This window comes from Hyalella azteca, unplaced genomic scaffold, assembly GCF_000764305.2.
Source record: "Hyalella azteca isolate HAZT.00-mixed unplaced genomic scaffold, Hazt_2.0.2 contig14215, whole genome shotgun sequence".
In the NCBI taxonomy this organism is placed as follows: domain Eukaryota; kingdom Metazoa; phylum Arthropoda; class Malacostraca; order Amphipoda; family Hyalellidae; genus Hyalella; species Hyalella azteca.
This window is the reverse complement of record NW_025944107.1, coordinates 1-22,507: the sequence shown is the minus strand read 5'-3', so window position 1 is coordinate 22,507 and position 22,507 is coordinate 1. Positions and strand designations below refer to the sequence as shown.

Sequence of the window (22,507 nt, the reverse complement as noted above, 5' to 3'; positions counted from 1 at the left end):
CAAGCGATTTCTTGAATGCTTCGAAAATTGAAAGAGTGGAGAAATTCTGAGAAAATCCTATTTGGATTATTTAAATATGATGGATTTCTTAGAGTACATCGTATCAAAGACTATGCAAATATTTACAGTAAATAAAGTGTAGTCTTGGATATAGGGCAACAAGGGTAAATGTTCAAGGCTCTATGAAATATACAGAATTTTAATGAAAAGATTATTATGTTTTAATCCCTTTGATCTGAAATAGTGTTTAGCTTTTTAATTTTTTAAATTAGTCACAGAGAAAATTCTAAGATTATCAGATCAAGTGTTTCCTTTTATAAAATAGAATTTGCTAAAATAATAACATTAATCAAAATAAAGAATTAATTTTCAAGTTGCTTATTGCGAAAAATAAGAACATACTGGAATTCCAGATGATACGATTATGATATAATCTGGAATCTCATTTATAGTTTATTAATGAGTTCAGTTCATTTAAACGTTAAAAATTTTAAATTGTACGTTATACTACTTCTATAATCAATATGATTAATTTCTTTATAATTAAACTTAAGTTGCAAAAACGTTATCATTTTGTTATCATGGATATATTTCCAGCAGAATTACAGTAAGTTCTATTTCTTGCTTATCCGATTGCTTTTTTGTAAGTATATATGCATAGACCGATGCAATAATTTTCTGGTATTCGACGAAGTATAAGAAAATTAAACTTTTTCTTCATAACGGAGGCCTCGGTTTATTTAATCTCATAACGGCCTCTGAATAAATAACTAGGGAAGGCAATGACCGTATGCAAAGCGACGTGTTAGATCAAAAATAATCTATAAAAAATCTCATACCACCGTTGCCTCCAGAAAAGCATGACTGAAAATTTAGCCCCTAAAGTTTTCAGCCATTGCGCAAGTTGCAAGTTCAAGAATTTTCTATTATGTACAGTTATTGAAAGGTAAAGAAAAAAGCTTTAGCATTGAAACGAAAGGGTGTTGAAGCAATGGGGTTCTTATGAAAAAATGTTGAAATTACGGCATTATAACCATGGAAGAAATACCTAATCGTATTAGGGAATAGTTAGAATTATAGAATTAAAATAAAGGGCAAACAGTGACGATTGGGCATGGTGGCAAACAAGAGCCTGCTTTCATTGACCTTGAACTTTTATTAGGTACGTGTTTTATTTTATTGACAATTTCAGTTTTAATCAATACGGAGTATTTTGTTCGAAATTCATGAAGGCAAAAACTGAACGAAGATTTTATAGTTATCCTTGGTAAAGATGAAATTATAAATGTATAATTATGTAAGATGAAATGTATAACGTGAAGGATTCCTGAAAGATGCAGAGACATTTATAAGAAAAAGGTCAACAAAAACAGGTTAAATTTGCCATTAGCGACTATGGACGATAGCATATATACTTACATAACAATATATCTTATAGAGCTACTGTAACAAACGCTGCCTACTGTACAGAGTAGAGAACGTACATTCTATTAACAGCTTTTGCACGTATAAACATGAAATGAAGACTGTTTAACAGACTACATCAACAGACACGGGGACTCTAACTATTCTAAAAGCTATAAACATCGTACGAAACACCGATGAGGATCATTGAATCGAATCACATCTCGATCCATTTTTAAATTGGAATAAACAGATTTCGACTGAATCGTTTCGCCTTTTCAGTAAATCGAACTAGAGACTAATTTCCTAATTTTGATTTTAAAAAAATCGGTCCAAAGATTACTGATTATTATTTACTGCGAAATTAAGCGGAACGAGTTTTCTGGTGCCAAAAAATACTTGGTGTTTTTTTATGAATTCCTTTTCAAAGTCAATTATCAGAAGCAAAATTTTTACCAAATGAAATCTATCATTAATGAAATCATTCAATACAAAACTTGATCTGAATAGAGTTTTAATTTGAATTGAAATATGGGACAGAAGTTCTCATAAAAACATTTGTGGGAATTTTTTTTATTACATTAATATAGGAAGAAATAGAATAAATATTTATTCGTTATTAGTTATTTCTTAATAAAGTATTGGCCTAGAATTAATTAAATGAAATTAGACCAGTTTTGGTTTTTGCCTCCTGAATCTGGTGGATTTATGTGTGCTTCGAGATTGAAATTAAGTGTAAGCAAAAAGTTGTAGATCTTTTCTGGAAAAATTCTTATTGAAAAAGTTAAAATGGAGATAAGAAAGCTAAATTTACAAATTTTCGAAACCATTAATGAGAAAAATGTGCGTTAATAAAAATATGTAATTTGTTGAAAGGAGAAATTTAATGAAATGTCGCGTACGTGGAAAAAATGTCGCAAAAGATGCACTTAAAAAACGTTTAAATAATTGATTATAGTATATCGACAAAAACTAAAGTATATAAACGAATGGTCGAAATTAATTTATTAATTAGAAAAATATGAAAATTAATTTTCCAATCTTCAATGAAAAATTTTCTGTAGTAAATACCACGCAATTTAATGCAAAAAAATAAGCGCTTTCAGTTGATATTGTATCGGCTAATTATAAGATGGTTTCAATTAATTAAACGTTAAGTCAACCGTTTCATCCAGAACGAAGCACTGTAATTTGGCTGGCATGTCAAGCCGAAATGAAGATAATATTTAATGTTGAACATTGATTTATAACTATTTGAAAAAGGTATGATTGGAAATAATTGAATCAGGTAAAGATTTTAACCTAGATTAAAAATTTAAGAGTAGAATGTGGCAATTGTATGGATGCAGTGATAGAATGGTGGATTAATCAAATGAATTATCCAGTTCTTAGGAAATGCATAATAAAATTATTGGACAAATAAGGTGGCTTTGTCGAATATTCACGAGTCAATATTACTGTGCTGAAAAGATTGTGCAACCGCATTCAACCCAAAAATTTCCAAGGTTTAGTCCAAAATAAAATCTACACAAAAAGTCACGTCATACATCCATTCTTTATATTTATTTTTCTGAGACAAAGGTGTAGGATTTCTATTTAATGTTTAAGTCAGCACAAGACTAATTACTAGAATTGTGAATCGTTGAAGAATTCTTGAAAAATCTACTGCACACAAAATTTTTCCTGGAATTTCTCTAACAATTTTAAAAATGTAGAGAAATGGTAGATTCTTGAAGATCCTTATCAATAGCCTCACCTTAGAACAAAGCTATTTCGTAGAAATAGTATGGCATGAAAATCGCTTTAACAAATTGATTATTTTAAGCAAACTTTACACGTTTGCTTCAAATTCACCTACGAAGCTCGTATAAAATTGTATAGTCTTAGCGACAAGCCATAAAAGCCTGACCTTAAATAAAGCAATTTATGTCAAGCGCTTGATTCGGAACAAAGTATGGGTAAGGAATGAACGGGTATAACACATATATGGTTCTGTCCCTAAACTTATCTTAATTGTATTAAGCTTTGATTTCATCTTTAAGTCATCACTCCTACAAGGAGGATATTCTGAGTACCCCCAACTGCCCGGGGTTGGGAGAGCCGGGGGGCATGGTGGGTGCTTCTGGTTTGGGTATATCCACGATTCTGGCTTCACAGATCGTAGCAGCAACATTAGTGGCGCTCCGTGGCGGCGATGATAGGTTCACGATTTCCGTTGGCTTGAAACCTTGTGTCCCCGATGGTTGCCTTGAACCAGGAGAACCACTCGAATATGAACCGCTAAACCGGCTCTCGGATGGGTTCGTGCGTGGAAAAACACTCCCACCGGGTCCTTTAGCGGCTCCTAAACCTGTTGTGTAAGTAGCCCTTGGAATCAAAGGACTGCTGAACCCGGTTGTACAGATCACTGGTGAACCAAAGCCGGTTGAACCTTGGGAATATTCACTTCGTAAGGGTCCACCGAATTTGGTTGTATTTGTGACGGGTCGAGTTGCGGCTGAGCTGGTTGACGATTCAGAATAAGCGGATGGTGCTCCACCGAATCCACCAGTGGTAGTAATTTTACCAGATTTGGCACTGGAGGAAGAGTTAGAGGGAGGAAGAGCAGGAGGAAGGACAGAAAGTGGATCATGAAATTGGGAAGTCATGGTCATGGCTTTCTCTCCTCTATCGTTACCTTCTTTCGTCTTAACTTGCAGCTCTCTAATTCCAATTTCTTCCTCTACTATTTCGGAATCATCTAGTAAACTATTAGTTACACCCCCACTACCTCCACTTCCAGAACCCTTAACACCACCTCCTACTCCTCCAAGCCCTTCATCTCCACTGCTCTCTTCTGCTCCTCCACCAAATCCACCGAAAAAGGAACTACCTCTGGCCCCGAGTTGGTTTTTATTTGGCCAGTTAGTGCGGTTGGTGAGAGGGGTGTTCAACAAGGTCTTATCTCTCACGTTGATCTCATTCAGGTGCTCGTCTCGGTCTGAAGTCGAGTACCGCTGAGGCTGAAAAGTGTTTAAACAAAATTTGTATTAGGTTTGAAACACTTGTTATACAGCTCTAAAGAAATGAAGAATTGATCTACCAATCTGAATACCTCGAAATTTCTACCGAAATAAAGCGTTTTATGTCACAACTCTATAATTTTAATGACAAAAATGGCGCTGTCGATGCTCAAATCAAGATTTTGGGCAAATGTCATATTATTTGTACTAGAATAATGAGGGAACTGGAACTCGTTCCAAAACTTCTCTTTTAAATACTGACGCCAGGCATATTTCGTATACCTCAGCTGATTTTTACTCTAATTTGAACATTTGGTTGAGTCTCATATAGGAAGCAAGCGCTGGCAAATGCGACATGGTGATCTAAAGCTGAAGCATGCACAAGAGTAAAATAATGGTGCAGTATCTAAGCAGGAAAACAAGAGACTCGCAAATACAATATTTATGGTTCGTGTAAATTAGGCTATCGGGTTTTGTGGCCATTTGAGTCGAAGGAAGCTAGAGCTCAGCATAATTTCTGTACTTCATCTTGGAAATGAATTGGCCCATGAAATACTGAATTATTCCTCAATATACATCATGTGAATGCATTAAAAAAACCCTTTCTTCCACTGCTCCGAAACATGCTTTGATGAAAATAGTTAAAATGTAGTAAGCAATAACATTTACAACATCAGATCAATGTTAATCGCATGAAACTATGCGCATTAAAAATTATCATTGGTCATATAAAAGGCGTTTGTGTTGAATACATTGAGTAGCATAACATTCGTTATGTGAATTCGCTATACATTAAAAAATTTCTTGACAGAATTCTGGAAGAGAAAAGCAAAACGTTTCTTAAATTCAATAAAAAGCATAAAGTTCCTAAAATATTTCTTAGTTCATGAAAATATCCCTTGACAACAACCACGAAAGCTTTCTATGTAAAGTCTCATCGAAGAAGTTGCATAGCTCAAAGTTTTGAAAGTTTTCCGTGTTATGGGAAGTTCACTCAAAAAAATATAGAGATGTTTGACAAAGTCTTGGCTTGCACGTGCATGTCTGAATAGAACGACTTTTTTTAAGTGAATCAACAATGTCAAACATCCCTTAAAAACAAGACAAATTCGTGAGAATAGATAGAATTTTCTAAAAATTATTAAATATAACTGAAAATAATGAATAAATATATTATGTAAGTAAATAAATAAGGAAAGATAGATGTAAGAAAATTGATGCAGACTCGATGCCAAACATGCAAGGAAACGGAATAAGCAGAATAGAAGAGAAATTTCATGTTTCCATTCGCAAATTAATAACAAATATTGCTAATGTATAACGAATAAACAGTGATCAAACAAAAGTGCGTCCATGGGTTGAAACACACTAGTTAACTCAGCAATAATATTAGCCAAATAACGGTGTATTGTTATGGTTAACGTCAAATTACAGATTAACGGTAAACCACTGTTAAACGAATATACAGCAAAAGAATGCTTTATTTCCCTGAACTGGCAATCGAAAATGAATGAATGAATGAAAGAAACGTTATGCATTCCGCATTCAAGATTTCTGTCATTCCAAGATTAGGATTATCCTGAAATAAGTTTGTAGTCATCAGCAACGTAAGGAAGAAAATTCTAACTCGGACCCAGTTTAATATAGGCATCATTGAAAAAAATTAATTACACAACGAATGCAGGTTTGTTGATTATGTTTTTCTAATAAAACTATCCTACTAATAATCCTAATAATTTTAGATCCGTGCCGCTTATTTCCGAACATTTGTTTAGCCGGAAAATAATTAAAATTAAAAATAAATATTGAAAGTTACAATTATAATCAATGGAAAGAATGACTACTGGTCTACAAATGAATCAATTTACATGCTCCTGAAAGCAGAATTTCGTCAAGTTAACTAATTACAGTTAGTCATGCTTAACATTAATGAGATGCAAAGGGAAAAACAAAACATAAAAGTTATATTGTTGGTGGAAAAACAAATTTAGTTGAACGCAAATATATTTTCATGAATGTTTATTTCCGAATTAATAAAATCTTACGATTATGAATTGTCTGTGGTTATATTTTATGATAATAAATTAAAATTTTTACTTCAATTCCGGGTAAAATCCCCAGTTATTTTAGCTAATTTTAGCTTGAGGAAATAAAGTGGAAATATGGATCAGGATCAGAGACAAGTTCAAAGAAAAAAAAAGCTTGTATATATTATCAGTTCATATAATATAAAGGAAGAGGAAATGAAAATAGAACACGGTTAACTTGGAATTAACCGTGTGACGCACGAACACGTTATTCAAGCATGCAGAATTGGCGACAAAAAAAAGGTGAGGAAATTTTCTCTGGACCATTAAAATTTATACGTATGAATATTTATCTTTTGGGTAGCGGATAGGATTTGCATGATGATTTAGCATGATTTTAAAATACTGCGTACAGAATAATTCGGAAAAAAAACAAAATATTGCGAATTTTTTCAGATCTATGTAATTGGGCCGAAAATAAACAGTGATTCCTACCCTAGTCCAAGAGGTTATCTTCACTCAAATTATATTTTTGCAAATTTAAAGTTGTGGGCAAAAAATAAAATTTTTCAGACACGAAGTAGATGGTAGAAAGAATCTTAGTAAACACTTATCATATTGTATTAATGTTCGGGACAAAAGCAATTCAAATAATTATATCGAAAAATTAAGCACATTTTCAAGAAAATCAAAGGAGTTCAGCAAAAAATTGCCATAAAATTTTTTTTCAATGAATTCAATAGTAAACATAGACTTAAAAATTTGAGTTTAAAGCAAAGTTTAGGCCCACTTATCGTCATCATCGATATAAAAAAAATGAAAAAAACGAATGAAAAAAACTAATGTGAAAAAAATGTTGTTAGGTTTCCGATACTGAGGTCATAATACATACGTTTTGCATTAATAAAATTTTCAACAATCGTAAGTTACGTATTAATTATCAATGAAATAGTGGAAAAGAGCAGGCAAGACAGACTATAAGCAGCAAAGAAGAATAGTAGGGAAGGAAGAGAGCGTACGGATGGAAGGGAATAAATTTCAGACTGTTAGTTACCATGACACTAGTGGCTGACCACTGCCCAGGTCCTCCCGAGCTGTCACTAGTATGTAACTGACGTCATTTTCAGTTATTCATGTTTTTTATATAACTGCATCTTTGTACCAGTCATTTGCACCGTTACTAAAACATAACGGGCATCGTCTTCATATATTGGTGTCGGCAAATTGTAATAAATGAAATTTACTTGAAATGAAATCTTTATCCCCAGATGAAATCGTTGTCACCTGTCAAATTGTGATGAGTCGCGTTAATTGTCAACAATAAAGTTATATGTTTATATGACATTCGATTTGGCACTAAGTCGTAACTAACGCTGCATGTTCGTCGGTCACTTGGTCGTGATTAAATTCAACTCATATTCTGCCATTATTCTGTTTTTTTTTTTTGTAATTATTCATTTTCGACAACGATAAATCAATTATTATAAATTTTCGACGTGACTAGTCGAGAATGCTTAGAAGCCCCTAAGTTCTATGGTCATGTCGTGCTAAATTTAGAGCTCAAAAAATCTAGGGTTTCTTGTTCAATTTCAGAACCAACGAGTTTAAAGTCGAGTGCGTCTAGAATTTATCACGTTCAGTTTCAGACCATAAAAGTATGGAGTCGAGTACGTCTAGAGTTTATCACGTTCAGTACAGACGCTAAAAGTATGTAGTCGAGTACGTCTAGAATTGATCACGTTCAGTTTCAGACCCAAAAAGTTTAAAGTCGAGGGCGTCTAGGATTTACTCATGTTCAATTTCAGACCCTACAAGTTTAGGGTCTACCGCCTAGAGGAAAGAAACAGGAACATAAAATCAGAGAGTGAACGTCCCATAATTATTCGATTATCAATAAAATATTTTGCAACAGTTGACTTCATAAGAGCTTCAATTGCACCGCGCATTTTCTGCTTAAGAATTATGCGATGTTATAATTTAAAATTAATTTCAATTCGAGGGATGAAAGGCAGTTCTTACGAGCTATCCTAAAACCACAGGACCTTCCAATTTTTGTCTAGTTGTTATATAATTTTCAGAAGCTGTGAAAAAAATGCGAACACAATTTTGGAATTTTTTAATTGCTAGTTGTGTTTAATGACGGGTTTGCCCAATTCATGTAACTTTGGCTCAATTCTAAAATGGAAGATAAAAAATGATCTCGCCATCTTGTGTAATATACTAAATTTTGTTCCATTGTTTATGCTGACAAATTTTCTTTTCAAATTTACTCAAAATTAAATGATTTTCAACAAGCTAAATAATTTCTGAGAAAAATTTTCAATCTGTACGTATTAATAATAATTAAGTAAGAGTTTTTAAATGATAATTATTAATTATAATTGTAAAAAATATGCCTACAAAAGGGTCTGCAAATTTTTTTACAATATAACTTGAATTCTATAACGAAAAAATATGCATGGTGGTATTTAAACAAGAATCCAGTATTCAGCTACATGAACGAAAATATAAAAGATAATGAAGACAATATAACTTGAAATATAACAATGGGTCATCAAGGGCACGAAAAATGTTTAAACGAAAGTTAGGCGCAGGAAAATTTGCATATTCCAAGCATACAAGAAGGAATCGAGATTGGGATCGTATGATTTTGAAGGGATATTATATATTAATCACTATATGATTAAATCACAAATGATTAATATCGCCTAGTGGGATATTAATCATTTGAATTGAGGGATATTAGTGCTCTATTTGCCTCACGTTGACTCTTAAATCCGGACTGAAAACTCAAAAAAGCGGACAAGTTATATAATATTAATATAAATCTACGGTGGCGCATAAATTGATGGAAACGATCATGGATTATTGAAAATGCACACAAAAAGCGCTAAATTTACGAATTTGAAGTATAAACATTAGTTGAAATGGAATATTTGTGCATCCATTTGTTTAAAAATCTGATTTGAATGGGGAGTAGAAACGAATTCACAAGCAAGGGACAATGTGGGTAAATTCTAGGGCACTACGGGTATATTTAATGCTTTAAATTGGGATTAAAAAGTTCCACAGAAGAAAGTTTTTATGTGGATTATCATAAGTATTCTTTTCAAAAGTTTCATTTTAACACACTTTACCCTGTAAACTAAGCTTCATAAACCTAAAATCGAGTTATTATTTGAAGAACAACATTGTTTGCTCTGATAACTTAACAAAGAATATATTAAATTATAATTCCCAATTTTTGGATGAAGTTTAAGCGAATTTGACTACTTTTGCTTTCTTCCAATATTGCTGAGTATTTAGCGTTTAAAAAATGCATGAATACTTTAGCTGAAGACTTTTCATACATTTAATTGTTTGATGAATAACCTGATGTTATAGAACTCATGCAAAGAATAATCGCGTGATGAATTTGACTTTATTATACATCACAGCATGGCAAACGTTATTATTATTAGATTATTATCCATTCAACTTTTCTTAAATGATTTATTTCGGCACGAATATTAGGAAATATTGTAAATTATCAATCAAATTATAACCGTATTGTTATTCTTATTACAGTACTACCAATCTAATTAAAACTACCGTATTTTTCAACGCCTAAACTTTTTGCAAAATGACTCTGTCAATTCAGAATATTTATTTAAAAGAACTACCTACTATAAAAATACGGATTCACTTAGGGAAACAATCAATCATTTCATTTTTGATGCAATAACTATAAAAAAATCTGTGTTCTCATAGGAGTTAAAACACATGCCTAAGAAAACCACAATAAAATTTCTTATTATCTTAAGAAAAAATGTTTAGTGTGGATTTAAAAAATTATGTCGGATAGTATATAAATTTTCGTCGAGTCTATGAGGGTTATACAATCTTAAAAAGTAGAACGGGACTAATTAGTTCATAGTTGTTTGAACATAATTCACCTGGGTTGCTCGTCTACGATTACTACACAAAATAAGGACAAGATACTCAGAAATGATTACGATGTCGTAATGAATACTAATTATATCTGTAATTATATTCAGAACTATGAATACTAATTACATATTCGTGGATAACAGATCCATTCATTACTGTTGTAGAACTAACGAACATTTTTTGAACATTTAATGAACATCGTAACATTTTTGAGCATGTAGTTCGTGTCATACGACCTACGGTCGTGGCTTCTATCACATTCGATTGGAAATGAACATCGAATTTGGGGGAAAAATAACAACATTGTACAGGGACCGAGTTATAGCAGTCAATATAATAAAATAACGGGGTGACTAACATTCAAATAACGTCAACTTTGCCATAGAAGTTACCGTGTCAGATTGCGCTATTCTGTAAAAGAAACGGCGAGATAAAAGTTATAATATTACACGGTGGTAAAACGATCGGCCATTTGCTGTGTATCTGCCCACAGAAATATTGTTAGTTCCGCAGCTAGAATTCGCCATGAAAAATAATAATATAACACGACTAACGTACCAGTATTTCAGAATTTTAATTAACAATCATCCTCGGCAAAATAGTATTTTTTATGAAGAAAAAATGGCTCGAAAACAATTATGAAATCACATTGGCATTCTTATATAGAGAAGAACAAGCGCTGTATCTATTTATAATTAATCAATTTTGTTCAATTTTATAGCTGTTTGAGGGCCATGGATATTTTCAAACAATTTTTTACCCGCAAAATATCTATTTTCAAAGCATTTTTCCTTTTTGTGAAGCATTCTAAAACCATTTTTTCCTCTTCAAGAGGCATTTTCAAACCGTTTCTTACTCTTCAGAAATCATTTATTTTTGATGCTAGATAATGATTAGATTTAGATGATTCTAATATTTTTTTGATGCTAGAAAATACCAACTTAATCCAATAAATCCTTGAAAAACGGGTGCTCATGTGGCAGTTTTGTTCCACTTCAAACGACGAATGTTGTTGTTAATTGAACTTGGAACCATACTCTATTTTAGAGAGGAAATTAAATTGAGGTTCTCGGTTATTTAGCTCATACAGATTCAATGACAAATTTATCTGTAAAATGTTGAAAATTAAATAATTTTAATGCAACTAAAATTCAAAGATTCCCTAAAGTTTTTGAACATTTTTGCTCATTTGAAAGTAACTTTTCGAAATTTATCAGAAAATGTTCAACTCAAACTTATACTATTAGTGATCTGCTATTTATTTGTATTAAATTAAATTATTCTTTGGGTTTAAAGTTGACAAATCATTGCTTCATTAAATTTTGATTAAATATGTTCTAAAAATAACTGTGGGTCAGATTTTCGGTTCATTTTGATGACGTATTTTTGTATTATTAAATTTTCGAAGAATTATTTTCAGGAGTGAACTTTTCTAATTACCATCAATTACAGGAATAACATTCTATCATCAGTAACATTCTCAGTATGGACTTTCGATCATCCCATCCTTTGCGGGATAGACCTTTCATCATCCCCATCATTTGCAGGATAGACCTTCGATCATCCCATCATTTGCAGGATAGACCTTCGATCATCCCATCATTTGCAGGATAGACCTTCGATCATCCCATCATTTCCAGGATAGACCTTCTATCATCCCATCATTTGCAGGATAGACCTTCGATCATCCCATCATTTGCAGGATAGACCTTCGATCATCCCCATCATTTGCAGGATAGACCTTCGATCATCCCCATCATTTGCAGGATAGACCTTCTATCATCTCCATAGTCGCCCTACAAAATAACGTAGCTTACTATATATACGAGGAAACTTCGTCTTTGTTCAAAGAATCTGTTAAATGAAACGAGACCAATTCCACTCAAATAAATAACATAATCACATTGACCAATTGTATAACAAGTGTGCTAGGTGATGAAAATATCGGAAAATGCAAATGGTGAAATGGTGTAGAAAGTGAAAATGGTGATATCGTGAGTGCGCCGGGAGTGCAGACAATAGTAATGCAAATAATGTGTGAAGTTATCTAAACAATTGTGTGCATAATTAAAATTGATACAGTAATTAGCGGTAATTGGTGCGTGTGTTGGTACACAAAGTGTCGTAAAAATACAGTGATAAGCCATATATATGCACATTGCAATAACAGATGAGTTCTTCTCTGTTTCAAAAACTGTCTGATTACTTTTCGTAGACATCACTCAGTGTGCTGGAAAAAACACAAGTAAATTAAGTTAAAAATGAATTTTAAATCTTAATTTTATTTCAATACAGCATGGACTTTCTTTTGTAAAATCTACTATTATTTCCCGCTAGAAGTTAAATGAAACGAATGGCTTACTCAAAACCTTAAAACAACTTTGAAGTTATTTTATTGCAGAAAAATTGAATAACAGTCTTAATTTTTCAACAAATAATTAATATTATATGTATTTGTCTTAACTACCCTGGAATTACTGAGAAAATTAAGCGTCTCAATATCATAAATTGGAAGATTAATGACACAATTATAATTTTTGGAAAGTCTGAATAATGTCTTTATTTTCACGGAAAAAATCGAAGCGTTTCGTTCATTTGTTAAACAGTTTCAAAGGTTTTGACGCGAGAAATTATAACATTTTACACGTATTATAAATTTCTTATTGATGCAGACAATGTTTTTTTTTAACTGAACGTACAGGAGAATACGGCAGATTTTATCCCTCTTGTAACGAAGTGTTGGTGCGAAACAAATTTTACCAAAAGCATGTACAGAACATTCTAGACCCAATCCCAGGTGCATGAAAGAACTTTATTTCATGTGAACAAGAGCAAGTACATAAAATACCTAATTTGTGGCCGGAATTTGCAGTACAATATTACGACAGTGAAACATCACAAGCAAGAGTAGCGCTGCTACGAGTTGAAAAATTGTTCACAGAAGAAACGCAAGTGGGCCGTTGTAATTCAACACACAAAATTCACGTCGAGTTAGTGGAAGAGGAAAACAATCACAAACTTATTACAGCTCTCTGGGGGTCTCAAGGGAGAGTTACGTTAATTAGTAAAGGGACAGAAAAATTTCAGAGCAAGCGCATAGACAGCAGAGCGGGACTACATTGCGACCACAGACCAGCGAGCCTTCTTTAATTAACCCTGTGTGTCTCAGGCAGGCGTTTGGGACAACATAATATTTAAAAATATATAAACTATAGTTAGGAGTTCTCATAGTTTTTTATATTATAGTTTTTCTAAAGTTCTTCATCTCATAGTTCATTAAAATCAAAACTTTTTTGTCCAGAACTAACACGGAAAAGTATTTGTAAGACTTTCTAGCATTAAAATCGTATGTCTACTGTGGCATGCTTATTTTTTATCATGATACTTGCACGGTAGGAAATATTAAACCGATGTTATATACTCAGCATAAATTATGAACTGGATATATAGTGAGTGCAACTTATTGCCGGCAAGATATAATGATAGTCAGGGTTTAGTATTCAAGGTATTCGAGCGCAATATTTACAATTTGCGGATAACTATTTATTTGAGCGCATGGGACTTATGAAAAATATTTACTGTGAAAACGTGGTCATGATGTAATTTTTTTCACTGTCAATTCACTAAAATTTTATTTGCAAAATTTAACTTTGTATCACGGCATGACGAATGCAGTTTTTCATAATTTGGCCGAACACTTAACATTACTTGTGTACTTAATTTAAATTCGTTGTGTGCAAAGTTTATTTAAACATTCATGATTAAATTTCAAACAATAGAGAACTGCAATTTTGGGTTTTGTTTTAGGGTGAAAAGAAGGCTCGGCAGCTGTTGATCGACGATGTTGATAAGACGACTGTTTTACCTGTTGGTCGTACACGGCGGATCTCGCTCTGTTGCATAGCACGAGTGAAGCTAGGGACAAACAGACGCGTTCTCGTCACCATCAGGGACAAAATTTAGAACTTGGGACAGGCTCGATAAAACGGGACACACTTTGTATCTTGTGAAGTGATGTTGTGAATACGGGACAAAGTCGTTAAAACGGGACATAATTTGTATCTTGTGAGGTGATGGTGGTGAATACGGGACAAAATTGTTACCACGTGACATACTTTATAACTTCTGAAGTGATGTTGGTGAACGCTGGATAGACTCGATAAAACAAGACATAATTTATATCATGTGAAGTGGTGGTGGTGAATATGGGATCAACTCGTTAAAACAGAAGACATTATATAACTTGTGAGGTGATAGTGTTAATTCGGGTCAGACTCGATATACGGTATAGACTTTATGCCTTCTATCTTGAAACAGGAGAAACAACTGTAAAACTTTGAAAGAATCAGACGAGAATCAAGCTGTAAATTTAGTGATTGAGAGATTATCAATCTAGGAGACTTTATAACATGATTAACTTCAATTTGCTTGGTATTGAGGCTGCAATGGACGATATTTGTTATATCATAAAATAAGGCTGTAAAACTTTTTTATACTCAAAGGATTTGATGTCGGCACTTCATATAATTTAAAAAAAGCATTAAGTAGTTCACTTATGTTGTGTTAGTTGAGGGTAGCAATGGTTAGAATTGTCATTTTGAATTCAAAAATAAAAAAAAGTAAAAAAAGTAAAGTAAAAGTTTTGTATTTAAAAAAAAGTACACTTAATTGAGAGGTTATCTTCATTGTAAGGATCGAAAAGACAAACTTTTCCAATGAGGCAATTTCTGTAGGGTTTATCAAAACTACCGTTTGAAGTTTGTCGATAGGAAATATTTGGAATAAGTATGTTGGAATTATTTTCATTTAAATCAAAATAAGAGATGGTAGAATAAAATTAAATGGCACAGCTTTTTTAAACTATGACTTTTTTAAACATTAACTTTATACTAGTCTTTCAGCTTGTGATCAGATTATCTGTCTTATATAATGTATTTTACAGTTATTAAACTAGTTTGCTTAAATAAAGGTAAATAGGATCAACGTTCAACGACGATAAATGTATGAAACAGCGTGAAATTATAACGATGAACTTGACGTGAGTAAATGTGTAGTGTAATGAATATGCTTCAGAAAACGTGAGTGAGAACTAAATAACACAAATCAGCTGCATATTTACACGTGAACACATTTTTCACCTGAAGAAGATATATTCATCGAATGCCCATTCCAAAATGTATGTGCTATGTGCAGAGTGATTTATTCATCAATACACATTGTAACTGTGTGCTTGGATGTATAGGACGTATATTTTACATGAATGACTTGGACATGAATGAATCGAACGTATATTTTGCATGAATTCACGCTCAATGATTACTGAAAAATACATCACATAAACCTGAGAAATATACACAATGTGAACGTGAAACAAACTAAATATTTTTCTCGTTACATCATGAGAAGAATGATAGAAATGCATTGGAAAAATTATTAAAAATATTAATTTAATAACATTTTTCTAAAGATATGTTAGGAAATTTATTCAGGTGATTTTATTGCTCATCACATAAGTACTAATTTTGTTCGAGGAGTAACTTATAAATTTTGATCATCCTGTTGATTGTGGGATTAGTGAAGCTTTAACTGTCCAAAACTGTCCAAATACTGACACACTTTATGGGTTAGGATGGCCCAAAACAAGAGCAAAAGTGCATCACTATTTGGACAAAGTCTCACTGATTTATCTGAGTGTTATCACTCAAAGAAATGTGCGAGTCTTTGTCTAAATGATAATGCACATTTTGTCCTTGTGTAGGTCATCCTTACTACAGCTTGGAACGACAAAATTGCATAAAATTGCGTATCGATGCTGCGCTAGCTTTCTTCTGTGTTATGGGTTAGACAGTGCGTTTTGTCCATTATTGGGACAAAATGGCCCGTTATTTTTCTGCGTGTTCGGTGCCTAATTTTTCTTGTATATCATATTATTAAAGAGAAAAATACTGCACTTATAATACCATACTTAGTAAGGCACGCCATCAGATTTTACATAAATAATTCGTATAAACTGAATAATAATGCAATAATTGTCACTCAGCTAATGTAGCATAAAGTTCACTATTACAACTAAATCATATACATAAACAAAATAATATCACAATATTTGTCACTTGGATAATGAATCATAAAGTTCACTAGTGGCAAAAATGGTCGTGAAATTAGACAATGAGATCAGGAAGTAAAGGAAGGGTGAAAGGTGTCGTAAGAAAAGTTAATAACGAATGGCAAGACTGGTCGTGCGAGAGAAAATGAGAACAGGAAGTCAAGGGAAAGTGAGAAGTGACGTGAGATAAGATTATAACGAGTGGCAAAACTGGTCGTGAAATTAGAAAATGAGAACAAGAAGAAAAGGGATTAGGGAGTGTGAGAGGTTTCGTAAGTTACTAAGGACTAACACCAACAATTATAAAATGAGCACCGTGCGTGCAGGTTTTAAGGTCATCGTAAGGTAGTAAGTATTATATGGCTAACAATTACAAAATGAGTACAAGAATAAAATGGAGGGTAAAAGGCATAGAAACGTACTATTAGTACGTTTCAAACTAGGGATTAAATGACCAACAATTATAAAATGATTACAGGAAGTAAAGGGTTACTATAAGGTACTAAGCTATAAGGTACTAAGGGCTAAATGGTTAACAATTATAAAATGATTACATGAATTATAAGGAGGATAAAAGACGTTGAAAGGTACTAAGAGCTAAATGGCTAACAATTATAAAATAATTTCAGGAAGTAAAAGGAGGGTAAAAGGTGTTGTGTTGTAAGGTACTAAGGGGTAAATGGCTAACAATTATAAAATGAGTACAATAAGAAAGGGGATGATAAAATACATCGTAAAGTACGTTTAGATCTAGAGATAATGGCCTGTAATTATAAAATTAGTAAGAGAGGTAAATAATTTGTTAAATTGTAAACGCTTTGAAGATTAATTTAAAATTAACACATTCAATGTATATTTGCCGTAGTTTATAACGTTTTTTCGAGGAATAGGATTACGACGAACGGGGTTAGAAGCAACAGTCAGTTTCACGACCTGAGCGTGTACACTGACACACAAATGAAAACGGAGTGAATAATTTATTTATCGGGTCATTACCAGGATGAATAATGTATTGATTTTACCATTACTTCACTAGTCATTCTTTTCTTGTTGAAAATTCGTCATAATTCAGGCTAAGCAATGACAAGTTGTTAGAAATAAATACCAGATTTTACGCGGAATTTTAATTTGTTATCATCTATATTATTTGAACGATGCTAATTACATTATTACTATGAATTAATTAAATTAGAGGCCTTTAATATGGTTCTGGTTAACATCATACATAATAGATATAGTTTATTGCATAAGGCCTTGGCTCTCTCGCTGCAGGGAATCAATTTAGGTTGCTGCGTCAATTAAGTGGGATTCTGTCAACTGATCCCTCTTGATTAGTTTCCTGGATCTCAATTAAGATAATTGAGTCATGGCTGAAGTCGACTCAAGGTGACTGAAGACTTAAAGGGTGGCAATAGATTTAAAATAATTCCTTAGTCCATAACTTGTTAGAATAGAAATTTAAAAACAAAGAAAACTACGATAAAAGTAACTATATCTTCATAGAAAATATTTCGTTTCCATAATTTTTTTATTAACTACTTTTGGGTAAGGTTTTTCGGAGCGGGAAATATTTTTTTTTCTTATTTCGTACTCGAACTTGCTTTGAATTAGTATTTTTAATAATTATTTAGAGAATAACATTTCATTTTTGCACAGAGTTAAAAATATTTTGTACTTCGAACAAAAAATCTTTTGTAGTATGGGTTGCTATTGCATATATAAAATAATAAACCAACACACTCTGATTACTGATTTCGTAAATGTGTTAAGGGCTATTAATATTATGTAACCTGCTCAGTTTTGCACATTGAATGCACTGAGTTCGATGCATGAACCAAAATTTTGATGACTGTCTATACATGTGCACATTCATGAATGAGGTATGTGTGACCCGCGACTATCAATAAATCTTGTCTAAACGAAAATTACCTTCAATAGAGCATGATTTAAACGTTATTAAGAGCTTTACTAAAATTGTTATTAAGATCATGTTCATTAGCGTTATTAATATCGTTATTAAGAGCGTTACTAAAATAGTTATTAAATCGTTATAAGGAGCGTTATTAAACCGTTATTGAGCTTTCATAAGAGCATTCTATTGAACGGGTATCAAGAATGTTATTTAGCCATAATTAGTCATATTAACAGCATTTTTCAATGCATTATTGACTATATACAGCCCGTAGTTTTCTTGCGACCAGCGCAACAGATGGTGGTGCTGCAGCTCGAAGACGTTAAAAGCGTTACAAAGAGCATTACTAAACACATTATAAAGAACATTATTAAGTATATACAGACCGTAGTTTTTTCGAGGCTGCGTAACGGTTGCTGATGATGCTCGAAGATATTATGAGCGGTATAGAACATTATTATTATTATTATTGAGTATATACCGACCGTAGTTATCTCGAGACATCGCAGCAGATGGTGGTGCTGCAGCTCGAAGATGTTGAGAGCGTTATAAAGAACATTATTAAACACATTAAAAAGAACATTAAGTATATACAGACCGTAGTTTTCTCGAGACATCGCAGCAGATGATGGTGCTGCAGCTCGAAGATGTCCTCCTCCTTGCCGTAGTCGTCGAGCAGGCCGCTCTCCTGCGCTGCTATGCGAGCCTCCGCCGCCTTCTTCTTCAGCACAAACGCTGCGCCGCTCGACGCCTTCGCGATGCGGATGCGGGCTAACCGCGCCTTCTGTTCGTCCGGTTATGATAAATAGCGTCAATTGTTGAATAAAATTATTGGTAATAATAACGAAATTATTGTTAATAATAACAAATTTTTTGTTGATAAAAACAAAATTTTTGCTCATAATAAGAAAATTTTTGGTAATAACAAAATTATTGTTGATAATAACAAAATTTTTGTTGATAATAACCAAATTATTGTCGATAATAAAAAAAATTTTAAAAAAATTTGTTGATAATAAGAAAATTTTTGGTAATAACAAAATTATTGTTGATAACAACAAAATTTTTGTTGATAATAACCAAATTATTGTCGATAATAAAAAAAATTTTGTTGCTTATAAGAAAATTTTTGATAATAACAGAATTATTGTTGCTAATAACAAAATTATTGTTGTTAATAACAAAATTTTTGTTGTTAATAAAAAAAATTTGTTGATTATAACAAAATTATTGTTGATAATAACAAAATTTTTGTTGGTAATAAGAAAATTATTGTTGATAATATCAAAATTTTTGTTGATAATAAAAAATTGTTGTTGATATAACAGAATTATTGTTGCTAATAACAAAATTATTGTTGATAATAATAAAATTTTCCTAGATAATAACAAAATTCTTATTAATAACAACAAAATTAATGTTAATATAAATATTTTAAAGCAAATACATTCGTTCGCCGGAATGCTGACATTGCTAATAGATTCTCATAGATTATTTTAATACGCATATTTATGAATTATTCCACAGTAATGAATTAGTTAATGTTGATTGTTATGTGAATGACTATGAAAGAACTGGAATTTGTTGGAATATACCAAAATAACTAAAGTTTTAAATACTAATTGCATGGTTTTGCCTCGCGAACCACTTACATTCTGAGCTTTACGCAAAATAATTAAAGTTTTAAATACTAATTGCATGGTTCTGGTTCGGGAACCACTTACCTTCTGAGCTTTACGCAAAATAATTAAAGTTTAAATGCCAACTGCATGGTTTTGCCTCGCGAACCACTCACCTTCTGAGCTTTACGCTTGGCAGCGCGCTGGTTCTGGTGGTAAATGACTAAGAAATAACTGGAATTTGATGGAATATACCAAAATAATTAAAGTTTTAAATGCTAATTGCATGGTTCTGGCTCGCGAACCACTCACCTTCTGAGCTTTACGCTTGTCAGCGCGCTGGTTCTGGTGGTAAATGCGGGAGAAGTTGCTGACGATGACAGGCACGGGCAGCGCGATCACGAGTACACCCGAGAGCGAGCACACCCCACCCACGATCTTGCCCATCGGGGTGTGGGGGACCATGTCACCGTACCTGTGGGGGATGTGGGGGTAAATGGGAGACACCGTAACTGTGGAGGACGGTGGGGTAAATGGGGGGCACCGTACCTGTAGGGGATGTAGGGTAAATGGGGGACACCGTAACTGTGAGGGACGGTGGGATAAATGGGGGACCATGTCACCGTACCTGTGGGGGACGGTGGGGAAAATGGGGGACCATGTCACCGTACCTGCGGGGGATGTGGGGGTAAATGGGAGACACCGTAACTGTGGGGGATAGTGGGGTAAATGGGGGACCATGTCACCGTAACTGTGGGGGACGGTGGGATAATTGGGGGACCATGCCACCGTACCTACGGGGGATGGTGGGGTAAATGGGGGACCATGTTCCTATAACCGTAATATGAGCGTAAAATTGGAAAACAATTACACTGTAAATTTTGAAACAATGCTACTCCAAATGGTGAGAATTGGGGCAACTATAGCATAAATTAAGGTAATGATTAATGTTTATAAATAAATGGTAGATGAATAATAAATCGGGCTCGCAAATAAGATCAGGTGCGGGCTATGTACAAGAGAATTGTTTTAAACAGATGATGCTGTTATAAACTTAAACGGAAGAAAAACAGCAGCCTTACAAACTCACGTGAAATATTTTTTATTTAAAATGTGCATTAATACGAAAATTCTTCATTTTTTGTAGAAAAAATATATAAACTGTCCAACTAGTGAATAATTTGCCATTTTAATGATGAGTAGACTATACGTAGAACATAGGTAATATAGAATAACCTCAAGTTAGTAGATATATAAGTAAAATTTGAGATAGGAATATGGTCATTATGTGACTTATAAGCTATTGATTGACTGATCATATAAAAAACATGGAGTTATCATAAGGAAATAGAGGAGCCATAATCAATAAAGCTGAATGTGAAAGATACTTAGTATTCGGATGTAGATAACAGAAATAATAATATAATAAATCATTATAATTTCTACCTATCAGATGTTGGCAAAATTTGTTTACGGTTAAAGTTGTTCACGAGATCGTGGTTAAAAACAGTTCTACCATCAAGATTTTGTTTTTGTTTTGTTTACAACAGATCAGTTGTAAATAGAATTACAATATCGGTTGAATTGGGCCAGTGCATAGGCTGGCCTTTCTCCGGGAAGAGAGATCGATCAAGAAAGAGAAAGAGGAATAGAGAGAGAGAGAGAGAACCGAATATGGAGCAGCAGAGAATGGAGCGAGAGAAGGTGAGAAAGAGAGAGAAAGAGAACGAAAGAGAGGAGAAGTAGACGATAAAGAGAGAGAAAGTGAGAAAAAGAGAAGAAGAGAACGAAAGAGAGGAGAAGCAGACGAAAAAAGAGAGAGAAAATGAAAAAAGAGAGGAAGCGGATGAAAGAGAGGAAGCGGATGAAAGAGAGGAGAAGCAGACAAAAAAAGAGAGAAGGTGAGAAAAAGAGAGGAAGAGAACGAAAGAGAAGAGAAGCAGACGATAGTGAGAAGGTGAAGAAGAAAGAGGGAGAGCACGAAAGAGAGGAGAAGCAGAAGGTAATGAGAGAGAAGATGAGGAAAAGAGAGGAAGAGAACCAAAGAGAGGAGCAGCAGGGAATAAAGAGAATGTAGGCGGAATGGTGTAATGGTATAGACTCCAGTTCTAAAGAATATTTGTTAATCGAAATTGTTATATTGAAAAGAAAGAAATGATAAATAATAATAATTATTAGAATTTTCTGTAATACTCAATTATTCAGATTATTTTCACTGATAGCAAATTGTTTAATTCAGGATTATCACGCTCATATTTTTGTTTGTGAACTTTACGATTTGTGGGGTTCTGCACTTGCGTGCGATAGTTCTCACGTTGTTTATAGTTTTCCAAAAAAGGAGAGACACGAGCGGAAAAAGTCAGATAGCACCGGACAAGAGACGAATGAGGCAACCGTTTTTCACGCGAATTTCCACCAATTCCTTGGTCACTTTTCTTCTGGATGACTAGATCATCCGTAAAAGACTAACGATCATGGTCAGTACATGGTAGTGGTTCCCCGCTACA

General features: G+C 33.3%; 2 protein-coding genes across 2 annotated transcripts; both read right to left on the bottom strand.

The window, feature by feature from the left end:
- Nucleotides 1-2,466: 2,466 nt before the first annotated feature.
- On the bottom strand, nt 2,467-10,727 carry LOC108668794 (cuticle collagen 13-like). Its single transcript, XM_047883985.1, has 2 exons — nt 10,722-10,727; nt 2,467-4,406 (listed from the first exon to the last, which is right to left on the bottom strand). Exon 2 carries the CDS (start codon nt 4,056-4,058, stop codon nt 3,456-3,458), a length of 603 nt encoding a protein of 200 aa, XP_047739941.1. The 5' UTR covers nt 4,059-4,406; nt 10,722-10,727; the 3' UTR covers nt 2,467-3,455.
- Nucleotides 10,728-12,087: 1,360 nt separating this feature from the next.
- LOC108668784 (potassium voltage-gated channel protein Shal-like) lies at nt 12,088-20,465 on the bottom strand. Its single transcript, XM_018156039.2, has 3 exons — nt 20,313-20,465; nt 18,980-19,165; nt 12,088-12,159 (listed from the first exon to the last, which is right to left on the bottom strand). Exons 1-3 carry the CDS (start codon nt 20,463-20,465, stop codon nt 12,088-12,090), a joined length of 411 nt encoding a protein of 136 aa, XP_018011528.2.
- Between the last annotated feature and the right edge of the window lie 2,042 nt (nt 20,466-22,507).

Bases quoted from the DNA above. Each gene is read 5' to 3' on its own strand.
- LOC108668794 (XM_047883985.1), bottom strand. From the start codon at position 4,058: ATGACCATGACTTCCCAATTTCATGATCCACTTTCTGTCCTTCCTCCT.
- LOC108668784 (XM_018156039.2), bottom strand. From the start codon at position 20,465: ATGGTCCCCCACACCCCGATGGGCAAGATCGTGGGTGGGGTGTGCTCG. The intron at 19,166-20,312 runs GTGAGTGGTTCG...CCGGACGAACAG, and splicing joins ACAAGCGTAAAGCTCAGAAG to AAGGCGCGGTTAGCCCGCAT. The intron at 12,160-18,979 runs GTCTGTATATAC...GTTATTTTGTAG, and splicing joins GATGTCTCGAGAAAACTACG to GGCGACTATGGAGATGATAG.